The 12,284-nt window shown below is 43.7% G+C and overlaps 2 protein-coding genes across 3 annotated transcripts in view; both read right to left on the bottom strand.

The window, feature by feature from the left end:
* Positions 1-4,357, bottom strand: part of NPHP1 (nephrocystin 1) — a 28,903-nt gene extending 24,546 nt beyond the window's left edge. For both annotated transcript variants that reach the window (XM_039528513.1, XM_039528512.1), the window contains exons 1-4: positions 4,235-4,357; positions 3,699-3,772; positions 1,300-1,360; positions 182-318 (exon numbers count right to left, since the gene is read on the bottom strand). In XM_039528513.1, coding sequence (XP_039384447.1) covers positions 182-318; positions 1,300-1,360; positions 3,699-3,772; positions 4,235-4,348 — 386 coding nt within the window. In that variant the 5' untranslated portion in view covers positions 4,349-4,357. The remainder of the gene's footprint in view (positions 1-181; positions 319-1,299; positions 1,361-3,698; positions 3,773-4,234) is intronic.
* Positions 4,358-6,925: 2,568 nt separating this feature from the next.
* MTLN (mitoregulin) lies at positions 6,926-12,030 on the bottom strand. Its single transcript, XM_039533005.1, has 2 exons — positions 11,534-12,030; positions 6,926-7,778 (listed from the first exon to the last, which is right to left on the bottom strand). The coding sequence occupies exon 1, from the start codon at positions 11,848-11,850 to the stop codon at positions 11,668-11,670; it is 183 nt and encodes a 60-aa protein (XP_039388939.1). The 5' UTR covers positions 11,851-12,030; the 3' UTR covers positions 6,926-7,778; positions 11,534-11,667.
* Between the last annotated feature and the right edge of the window lie 254 nt (positions 12,031-12,284).

Raw genomic sequence — 12,284 nt, 5'->3', positions numbered from 1 at the left:
CTATAGTGACCACATTTCAGAACAGTTTATATGGAATTTTTTGGTATTTTATCTTCAGCTTCTCTCATGCGAGAATGAGTCTGTTTCAGCTGTACAAATGAATACATTTTTATAAGCCACCTGTTCCCTAATATTTCTTAATAGGCTAATTAAAATGTATTTGCCTGTTTATACTACTTACACAGTGTAACCCTTGGTCACGTTGTCCTGACTCAGGACTGCAGCAAGTTTCTGGAGCTGCTGAGAGAGTTTTAACAATTGTTTTTCTTCCTCCTCTTTTCTCTGATTATAATTCCCCACAGGTGCAGGCTCATCAGTCTAAAAAAGAAGAATACACCAAACTGCTGAAGGAGTCAAATGAGGCTAAACCCTCAGCTAAATTGTGTTTGCTAATCATCTAGGCCAGAATGTACAAATGGAGTTAGGCACCAAAATACTTGTTTTGGCACCACTGCAATGCACAACCACCACCAAATCCTGCAGGTGCCTAAATTCACTCAGCACCTAAGTTTTTGCAGTAAAAGTTCCTTAGGCACCTACGTTTCCACCTCTGGGTTTGCGCAGTACTGCCTCCCTCTAAGCATCTGGGCACCTATCTTCTGCCTAAGCCTCAGAACAATTCACAAACCAGGGGAAGATAAGTATTCAGCCACCTAAGTCATACGCAGGGCCTGATCCAGTAGGCCACCTACCGGATCAGGCCCTCCGGTGAGTTAACTAGAACAGCCAGAGGTGGGCAGGGGAGGGGGACGGAGAAGGAGGAGTATTAGGATTAAATGCATTCAGGCCTTAGCGCTCTCAGCTACTTTTAACGTCTTGTTTCATCAGTATGTTCTAGCTTCTTGCCTTGATATCATTTAAGTAACTAAGCATGGGGATGGCCATTTTCCCATTTCCTGTTTAGATAATATCAGTCCTGAAATCTATTACTATGCAGTTCCTTAACATTTTTCTAGATCTTTAATCTAGCCAGGAGGGGGGTGAAAATCTATATTCTTATTCTGCAATTCCATGATTTTTTTCCTATTAAAAAAACCCAATGGAATATTAAGTAGTGCTAAGAAACTCTTCAACTACAGAACTTTCATTATAAGGCATGCAGAAAAATATATCATGATTTAATATTAGACTAATCCCAAAGGACCTCAGTCAAGATCAGAGCCCAGACTAGCTGCTATACAAAAAGTTAGGGATGGTGCCTGTCCTGAAGAATTTACAATCTAAGAATATTACCATTCTCTGAACATTCTGTACAATTTATTTTGGGAAAATAGGAAATGCTTTAACCTCTCAACTTACTTTTTTCAAGTTTTGAAGAACAGATGTATTTTCATCCACTGATTTCTTCAACTCCATACATCTATATTGAAAACAAATGACAAAGGTTGTATGATCTCTTCTGCTGTATAAATGACTAAAACTGTGTACAATTTCTGAAACATGTAAGTTAGCCCCCTGAACCTGAAAACACTTATGTACATATGTAACTTTACAAACATGAATAGTCCCACTGAAGTCAATAGGGCTACTCAAGTGCACAAAGTTAAGCATGTAAGTGTTTGCAAGACCGTAGGCGAAGGAGCTTTTCACAGGTGCAAGGACCTGGATTCATCCAGGATCTGGACCTTAGATTTTAAGCTCCTTAGAACAGGAACTTTGCCTTCCTAAATTCTCTGTGTGCATCTAGGGTGCTACATAAATAATAGCATAAGAAGAAACGAGTATTTGCCTCATGGTAGGCTAAAGCCAACATCATCTGACACACAAGCAGAAAGAGATTACAACTTAAAAAAATGTTTTTTGAAAAGAGAGCAAGCCACATGGCATCCATATGTCTTTTTCCACACAATGGAGCCACATATGGAGGTGCCTCAGAACTTTGGCTGGAATAATTTCCACAAGAACTGCATTATGACTAGAGAGAGAAATGATGGCTGGACTCAGCCCATGATATTGCAATACATGTGAAATTCATTTACTCAAGCTCTCTTTCCTATGAACAGAGCTACATTTCTCTGCTACAGTTTTGTGCTACTTTTTCTCTGAGCAAAATGGTCAATCCACTGCTCAGAAGATATACTATGCCTGCCAGGGCTAACCACCACAAATAGAACACTATCATACTATCAATTTCAAACTTCTTGTTTTCTCTTGCACAGTATAAACCTGTCAAAAAGACATCATTTTAGCACATCAAAATAAAAGTGTGTTTAAAGGGGTCTCATTGTATTATTAAAAATATTTTGATTCTGTCCTGAGCAAATGTACTTGTTTAACAAATATTTTATCTCATATATTTTACCGAAGGTGCACTGGAAGTGTAGGCCCCAATTCTGCACTGTGTAGCACACAAGCCAACTGTTTGCACCTGCATCAAATCCTGCTGACTCCCATGGGGCACACGCAGGTGCAGCAATCTGCCTATGCCCTACACAACAAGATTGGGGCCTTGCTCTGTTAAATAATAACGAATAACCTTACACTTGAGCTACAGCCTTTATAGCAGAAATTCTATCCAGCAATTATCACATTCTCTGAACATAAAAAAATATTTTTAAAGTTAAGTAGCATAAGACCTTTTTGAGACTTGTTCATTTCTAAAAGGCTGATTTTAAATCTTCACTGCATACGTAAATAGTTCTCAATGACGCTTTCTGGTGCGGAGAGTTGAATAGGTTTTTTCAAAACTGTCGTTTTGAAAGAAAAAAATGGTTCTGTGGATGTGTAGAAAAACTTGATAGTAAGTTTTAAGCTATATAATTGCACTGATGCAGAATGTGATCTGCACAGTACTGCAACTAGGTTGTTTATCAATACACACAAGGTAAAAACGTCAAACCCAGCTGTACTACACCATAGTGTCACAGGTGGATTATCTTCTCTTTTTTAACAGACAATTAAATGTAAAAGGCTTCTAGTAAAATATTAAAAATCTAAGATTCATGGGGCAGCCTTAACTCACTCATACACATATAATATGCCATTTTTAAGTCCTTTATTATTTATGTAGTACCATAGGTGTCCACTAATAGTGCACACAGTCAAGTACTAATTAGGCCTCTGAATCCCTGATCCTGCAAATACTTCTCCATGTGCTTAATTTTGCTAAGAGTAGTCCTATTGATTTCAGTGGGACTACCCACTGTGGTAAAGTTAAGCACATGCGTAACAGTTTGCAGGATCAGGGCCTAAATGTGTATAATATTTTTGTTTATGCACATGTTCAGTGTGCGAGAGTTAACATCAACCTCCCGTATTTTATCCTTTCCAATCCACTGTCTGATTTGGGAGTCCAAAGCAAAGGAAAGGTACATAGGAAGGACAGTATATTATCCTCATTTTTACGGGTGGGGAAAAGAGGAACAGAAAGGTGAAACAGCTTGACCAAGGCTGCATAGGAGGTCAGTGGCAGAACTGGGACTAAAACCCATGTCTCCTGGCTCCTAGCCCACTAGTCTACTCTGCCAGCCAGTAATTCATTTATATGGACATCCCTCCACATCACTGAAGATGAATTTATCAGCTAAATTAATTAGGAAAATTTCTATCAAAACCAGCTGCAGTTATCTCTCAGTGATAAACTGATTAGCCATGAGATAGCTAATAGTGCATCACACAAATGTTACCCCCTCAGCCTAGATTTCAGATATAGCAGTGCGCTTCACCTCTATGCAGTGTGTACCATTAGGGTTAATTACCTCTGAAAAAGGTACTTCCTTTTCGCAGGGTCTAGGGGCCCCCTCTCCTTGCTGTCAGCAAGCAATGCATCCACCTGCACGGTAAGAGTCCAGCATTCAGAGGCGCACAGCACTGCGCAGATAGGCTCAGTGGCTCGGATATCAAAGAACAGTTGTTCCCAACCCCCACCCACAACATCGGGGGCACCACTTACTCTACCCAGACTGGATCCCACCAACCTCACCAGGAGGGGGCACTGCTCCCCCTCCCCAGATTAGATCCCCCACCCACCTCTCCAGCAGGGGGCACCACCCCTCCTGCCCAGACTAGATCCCCCACCCTGCCAGCAGGGGGCGCCGCTCCCCCTGCCCAGAGTGGATCCCCCACTCCCCACCAGCAGGGGGTGCCGCTCTCCCTGCCCAGACTGGAGCTCCCACGCCCCGCCAGCAGGGGGCGCCGCTCCCCTGCCCAGACTGGATCCCCCGCGCCGCACGGACAGGGGGCAACGCTCCCCGCGCTGCAGCTTCGGGGCGGGGGTGCGCGGGACGGGCGGTACCTGCTGCCGCAGCTCGCGGCCCCGCCGCTGAGCCCCCTGCAGCGGGCTCCGACCCCTCCGCGCGGACATCGTCGCTAAGGAGACGAACGCTTGGGCGCTAAGAATTGTCGTCATCGCCGCGCGTCCCGACCACCAGAGGGCGGCAGAGACAAAGGCGAACTACGCGTCCCAGCATGCAACGGGTCTGGCATGCGTCTCCTCATTCCTGAATCACTGGCAAAGACTACACGTCCCAGAATGCACTGGGGCCCGAAAGTACCCCTCCCCCACACCAGTGCATGCTGGGAGCTGTAGTCTGCGCGGGCCTAGCTCTCCGTGCTGTGTGGCTAGGTTAGCTGGAGGGATTGGGGCTGTAAGTTTGTAACCAGTGGGTGCTCCTGATTTCACCTCCAAGTGGCTGTGGGCACACGTGCATCCACGCACACACACACATATAGCCCCATTGGTGACTGAAAGGTAAAGGGAGGCAAAGAAAAATGCTGCTTGAGAATGTCTAGAGATATTCAAACGAGCATGAGCTTTCGTGGGTGAATGCCCACTTCATCTGTTGCATGTACACGCATCCCACGAAGTGGGTATTCACCCACGAAAGCTCATGCTCCAATACGTCTGTTAGTCTATAAGGGGCCACAGGACTCTTTGCTGCCTTTACAGATCCAGACTAACACGGCTCCCCCCTCTGATATTAGAGACATTCAGTGAGTAATGATTGTCGTTCCCCACAATTGAGACAATTTAAACAGCTGTACATTTGCAAACATGCTCAGAAATAAACATCTATGTTATCCCCCAAAATTATACAAAATAAAAATTAAATTCTGCCAAACTTCTTTGTTGTTATTGCCATAACATAGCACTTAAGAGCTCCACTCATGGACCAAGATGGACCCACCATACTACAAAAAGAGACTTCAGTCTGCATAGCACAGCTGTGTTGCAGGCAGAAATTCTAGCCATGCACCTGTTGGAATTCTTCTCTCTCACACCCACTGAGCCACAGAAGAAGCAATTTAATTTTCTCCGTAGCCTTTTCATATTAATTTGACATATTCAGAGGAATTTTTTTCCTAGCAGGTGATTGCTCTGAACATGGCTTCCCTCTGAACTCTTTAAACAGCTCATGCACTTCAGTATTTGCTGTTTGTTTCCAAAGTATTAGATAAGGATATGCAGCAGAGATCTACATAGAATTAATAGTGTTGCCAAGTTACAGCATGTACTTGATATCAAAACAATCACATGCACTTTCCACATGAGGGTTTACCGTTTTTCTTTAATGATTTTTTCAAAACACTTTTAGGGTTATTGACAAGGCGTGAGGAAAAAAATCATATTAAAATGATTAATTACACTGATATATGCAACATCAGATTTAGAAAAAACTATGTTGATATATCCAAAGAATTATTCAAGGCACTATACAGAAATCCCAAATTGTCATGTCTACCATCTACCTTTTCTTCTTCCTTTTTACCTTTTCCAGAAAAAAAAAATACTAGGTACACATTAAAAACATAAATAATCCATTGCAAAAAAAATTAAAGCACCCAGGATTTTTTTATTACTAAATATAAGTACAATTATATTTTAACATGTCAGTAAGTGCAAAGTTTGAGCTAGCACCTGAACCATGTCTTGCAATGAATGACATTAAAATACCTGACCTCAGCTCCATTTTGCACAGGATGCCCACAAGTGTATGCCATATCACCACTAAATCAGACTGATACAGCATTACACAGAAAACTTCTGTAACCAAGCTACATCTCAGCTATAAGGACACAAGATTTCCAACTTGGGTAAGTCAATATTTCAAGATTCTGAATGGCATTGTTACACAGCAGCTGGGTTCGTTGACCCCCTATGTTAGAAGGCATGGGAGCTCTGACAGAAGATGTTAGTTAAAAACCTCTTTATTCATTGTGACTAATTCTGGGTAGAAGTGAAGTGAGAGTGGCCCCCTGATCAGGGGAATCTAAGCCAGTGTTTCCCAAATGGTGGGTCTCAGGAAGATTCTATATGGATCACTGTGTCCAGGACCAGGTTTACTCATCACTGGGCCTTGAACTAGGCAAACATACACTTTACCAGCCAGGTGCACAGAGGAGGGGACTGGAGAGTGAGGCTGTCCCACACTCATCCCACAGTGGTGGCTTCTGTCCTGGGCGGCTGGGCCTGGCTCCCCAGTCTGGAGATTGCAACCAGACACATGGGGTCGCAGAGCCACTGGCAGCCCTCCAAACCTCAGTGGTGCTGACACCCTGTGTACCAGGTTGTAACACCTGGAGCAGAGAGCTAGAGCTAAGCCTAGTGCCGCGGAACTAGAGCCGCTCTCCAACCCCCCTTGCCCCGGCTTCCCCTCTGCACTGGGCCGGGATTCACATTGCAGCGCAAGGGCAGAGAGTGCATATACGTAAGGGTGGGATGCAAAAAAGAAGACAAAATGCAGCTGGTGGGTCATCTTAGTAAACAGTTTGGGAATCAATGGTCTAAGCCTCGCCAAGCCTGGGAAGAAGGCATGGGAAGAATCTGTTTGGGCTTTTTTCTCTTTTTGCATTAGCTTTTTAATAAAGTCAAAGCTAAGGGCAGGGAATGAATTCTGAACCTACATAGCTTTTAACTATTTTGGCACAATGTGGGGTTGGCATCTGCCTATAACATAAAAGGAGAACAAGATAGAAACACTTTAAATATGTGTTGATTAGGAGATTTATTTTTGGAGGGGAAAGCTGTGCACGTATGCATGGAAGTAACAGCAAGATAGGGATAGCTGACATATATGTAGCATGAGGCCCAGCAAAATTAATCAAAAAGGAAGTCCCAAGGATTTTAATTCATGATGTCCAGCATCTTTGCTGGAAGTGATGCTGTGGCGTAGAAAGGGCTGATGTATTCTTAGTTATGGAGTTGGTAAGAGACCTAGACATTGAAATTCAGCAAAAATAGAGAATTCTGACAAGAACCCCAGCATTATTGATTTAATATACGAATTTATCTTATCAGTGTACACTAGTATGCTTTTGCCTTAATCTTTTTGACCGACCCTTTTGGGTTGTATACTTTCAAAGTTCTAAAATGTTTAAGGTCAGAATCTTTACATGTTTTCACTCCCCACTTAACAGATACTTTTTTACAAATTACTAGTAAGTAACTTAAATTATATAATTTTTAGTTTAATTTATTACAATGTAAGGGGTCAAATGTAGCTCCGGATGAGCCTTAAGAATCACAAAGCAAAACAGACACAAACATCCCTTAAAAACATAATGTGACAGGTTTGCACAGTCATAATACATATGAATTAATTAAGCTCACCCCATAACATTTTGGAGGATAGGTTATTCTGATACATGTGAAGATAATTTTTGCTGATGTCAGTTTGGGCAAATGAGATTGTATGATACCACAGATGCCTTCTTTTTTAGAATATGGTTGCTTTTCAAAACATTTGTTTTTAAAGTCCATCTTTTAAACTGTGTTTAGATACAAATGCAGCAGGAGTCCATTTATTTTCATTCAGTTGTCAGCTTTCATCTGCATAAGGCTGTTAAAAGAAAGTAAAAAATTACAAATTGCACATAATTTCATGTTGGTTTTTTTTTAATTTAAATTGCAGAGGTGGTCAAAACAAGGTTCAGTCAGATTATAATGTATCAAAAATAAAAGAAGAAAATCAGAAGTAAGAGAGATATTAAAAAGGGGCAGACAGAACATTGAGTAACCAAAGGGAAAGGGACAAAAACAATATATTATGTCAAAAATATGAAGGTAGAAAGACTTCATTAAAAATGTACCCAAAATCATTGGTGTTCCCTCAAAATTTCATTAGCAAAAAAATTTCATTATTGGACATTTTTGTTGCGAACAAAAATGCTTCCTGATATGTACCAATACAAGCCCATAGCCCCTAACAGCTACATCTCCTCAGTGCTACATCTGCTCACAACCAAAGACCAACATTTATGCGAGAGCAAAGGTAAATCAATCTATTTACAGCACCATTACAATATTTCAGTTATTAAGAGACAAGTTTGTGAAAATCGAGTTTAGTATCTGGGTAGTTAAATAGTAAGTCTCGATGCTGTTAGCACTTTACCTAATTATTTCCAGATTGTCATTTAGATTTAGGGACTACAATAAAGCAACCTTGACTGTCAGGAATTTAGAGTGTGCTGTAATAAACTATGTTGCAATAGTCAAATATATGATCTATTTACATTTAGTACCTGACTGAGATAACTTCACTACATTTTGAAGCAGAGGAGAGTCAAAGATATACATGAGTGCCAGCAGTGCATTCCCATGTCAGGCCACATGGAAACTTGAAAATGGGAGCTCTGTTGCATTTCAAACCCTTGCTGACAGAAGCAGTTTTGAGTTTTCAAATGGTCACATCTCAGGGACATCTTTGTCCAAATACCAACCCTCCCCTTTCCACCCTCTCTGCACCCCCCACCCCCCAAAAAGTGTATCCCCTATCAGAGTTCCACACATGCAAACGTTTCAAATACTGGTTTAAGTTTTTTGGGGGAGCGGGAGAGGTAGATGAATCTATTTTTAAAATCAGGCTCCCAATAGAAAACTAGCCTGAATAGACAGTATCTGAAGTGAGATCCAATAGTCTCTCTGTATTCAGTAATACAAAACAAAAACCCACAATGCCCTCCCCTACGCAAAGATCAAGTAAAACAAGCTTTATATATGGGAGCTGTGTAGGGTTGGAGGGAGGGACACAATCCTTCTTCCCCGAGGAAGCTGAAGTTGATTCTTTATTCCTGGTTCCTTTTACTTGGTACCAGTTCCTTACCAAGTGGTTATGTGGTTCCTTATTCAAAGGTCAACATTACTTGACATTTCTAAAAATGTAATCTTACATTGATATGTTTTTCATCAAATTAGCATGACTGGGTGTGATTACTTCATTATTTATGAATTAATTAAGGCACTGGGTTTTGACTGGCTGTACGTGACAAAATTAGTCTCAAATCACCCCCCATGATTCATCCCTGCTGCCATTAGACTGTTCTGAAGTAGTTGGGACACGCCACTCATCAACCTGATGCTTAGTTCCTGTGCAGTATGCTCTGAGACATCATGCCTCACTCCACTTCCATAGTGTACTTATGGCTTAAATAAGAAACTGGATTTTTAATTGACTGTACATGACAAAAGGTGTCTCTGGTCACCCCAAGAAATACATCCCTGCAACTGTTAGACTGTTGTGAAGAAGCAGGAACATGCCATTCCCTACATATGCCAAATCGTTGTTCTTCCTCACATTTCTCCCTTCCACTTCCATATTGTAAACAGGGCTTGAATAAGGAACTGCATGTGACAGATAAGTCTCAGTTCTTGTGATAACTGGGCCTACCTGTATTGTTAGCTCAACTGTGAGAAGTCTGTGAGATCTTACGAACTTTCACTATAACCTTTAACCACAAATATTGATGGGAAAAGATGCAAAAAGGAGACAACAACTGAATTAATCCAAACAAAGCTTACTAATATAATTCAAGGACTGTGTTAAGATCATTCCTGGTAAACAAACACAGTGTGGAACCAGAAATCAATAGACCAAAATTCATGTATCAGAAATTAAACCTAACTGGTGAACAAAACAATGAGGTAATGGGCTATTAAGGCTATATTAGGAAAAAAAAAAAAAAAGCTTCTTGATTTCCTCACCAAAGTAGCAGCTGTCTGCCAACAACCACTGCCACAAGCTTTACCATGATGGCTGCCACTCCCACCATCTCCCGGGATCTACTGTAACACCGTTGAGGCCTTCATCATCCTGATCCTGAGATCTGTCCTGATCAGGCTGGGACAGTAAGTGGGACTGAGATGGCATTGCCTCCTGCACTGGCTATGGCTAAATCCCAAAACATCACCTGGAAGACTGTTTCCCCTCCCACATGTCCTTTTCCTTCCCCACCTTATTTCATCTCTTTCCTATTCCTCTCTTTTTCCTTCTGTCTAATAATAGCCTGGCTTAGCCACCTAAGACTATGTACAGCAGAACCTCAGAGTTACAAACTAACGGGTCAACCACACACCTCATTTAGAAATGGAAATATGGAATCAGGCAACAGCAGAGACACACAAAAAAAGCAAATTCAGTACAGTACTGTGTTAAACATAATTAACAGAAAGTTGTTGAAAAAGATGTGACAAGGTTAGGAAACTTTCTGTGCTTGTTTCATTTAAATTAAGATGGCTAAAAGCAGCATTTTTCTTCTGCATTGTAGTTTCAAAGCTGAATGTTCAGTTGTAAACTTTTGAAAGAACAACCATAATGTTTTGTTCAGAGTTATGAACATTTCAGAGTTACAGCCTCCATTCCCAAGGTTTTTGTAACGCTGAGGTTCTACTGTATTTTGTTGTAAGCCTGTTACCAGAAAGAGGCAGCTAAAAGTAATGCCTTCACCCCAATACCCATACAAGTTTGCTAGGTCTTAGAGTGGCTAATAATTGTGATAAGCCCCTTACTCAAGAAAAAATCCTACACATTTAAAAACAAAATCTTTATATGGCAAATTGTCAGTGTTTACAGATAGTAAATTATTCCTATTAGGGAATGAGAACAAGATGACTGTCTCAACGAAACTAGCTCCAGAAGGGGGGGGGGGGACTTTGACATTGAGTGACCAACAGAAATTCAGGACACATCTACACTGAAAAGAAAACCATGTAACAGTGAGTCTCAGAGCCCGGGGCACTTGATTTGGGACCATGCTACAGGGCTACAAACAACAGTGTAGGCATTCAGCTCAGGCTGGAGCCTGGGCTAGGAAACCCAGAGGGGGCTGAGTCTCCAAGCTGGAGCAGGAATGTCTACACTGTTACTTTTTTGCCTAATGAAAGCCCTAGTGAGTTGATCCCACAGCCAAGACTCGCTGCTGTGGGCATTGTTTTTTGCCATGCAGACGTACGCTCAGGCCCCGATCTGCGCACACTTACACAAGCGCTTCACTTTGCTTTACACCAGGTGTTCTCAAAATGGGGTCAGGACCCCCAAGGGGGTTGCGAGGTTATTACAGGAGGGGCCGTGAGCTGTCAGCCTCCACCCCAAATCCTATTTTAACACCATTATGAATGCTGGAGGCAAATATATAAAAAGGTGTTTTTAATTTATATGGGGGGGTCACACTCAGAGGCTTACTATCTTACAGTGCAGAAGTTTGAGAGCCACTGCGATACACGGAGTTGGGGGGTGTTACCCCACCCGCCAGAGGCTGGCCGCGTCCACACCAGAGAGAGCTGCATTCCTACCGCGTTCTCACACACACACACACACACCTGGCTCGGGCCGTGACACGCCTGAGGCCCAGCGGGGCCGATCACACCCGGGGCGTGGCAGGGACCCAGGGCGCCGCTCCGCCCGGGACGGGGCCGCCCAAGGTCACGACCCCGCCACCGCCGCCGCAGCCCGCTCAGGCCACGTCCAGCTTCTTCTGCGTGGCCTCCAGCAGCCCCTGCAGCCGCCGCTTCCTCCAGGCCAGGAAGCGCCTGCGCATGCGCTGGGCCTGCCAGCCCACCAGCACGCCCGAGGCGAAGGCCAGCACCAGCGCCAGCTGCACCGGCCGCTCCCGCAGCGCCTCCGAGCCCAGCGCCATGCTCCACCGGCCGCGCTACGGCGGCCCCGCGCGCCCAAACTGCCGCGGCGCGCGCTCCCCGAGGCGACGGCACGCGCCTGCCTGTCGGGCCCCGCCCCGCGGCTGGTCTCGAGTCCTGCGCGCCGCCACGTGGCGGGAGCGGCTCGTGCACACGACGCGCCCAGACGCTCCTGTGCAGCCAGCCCCAGCTCTGGCTGAGGTGGCTCCTGAGGCGGGAGCTCTGGCCGCGGGGGCTTTTGCTGTTTGGGAGAGGAGGCCCTTTTGGGCGGGTGGGGAGGGGACTTTAAAATCTGGGCTGAAGGGGTTGTCTTAAATGTCTTGCTTCCCTCCTTTGGGAGCAACTGCTTTGGCAAGCAGAGCAATGGAACAAGTTACAGCTCTTACTGCTAGTGTATCAGGCTCTCTGCAAATTCAGGCATACACCACTGCATCAG

The sequence above is a fragment of the Mauremys reevesii genome, linkage group 3 (genome assembly GCF_016161935.1).
Source record: "Mauremys reevesii isolate NIE-2019 linkage group 3, ASM1616193v1, whole genome shotgun sequence".
Taxonomy (NCBI): domain Eukaryota; kingdom Metazoa; phylum Chordata; order Testudines; family Geoemydidae; genus Mauremys; species Mauremys reevesii.
Note: the sequence above shows the minus strand (reverse complement) of the source record. Positions and strands in the feature narration are given on the sequence as shown.

Bases quoted from the DNA above. Each gene is read 5' to 3' on its own strand.
- MTLN (XM_039533005.1), bottom strand. From the start codon at position 11,850: ATGGCGCTGGGCTCGGAGGCGCTGCGGGAGCGGCCGGTGCAGCTGGCG.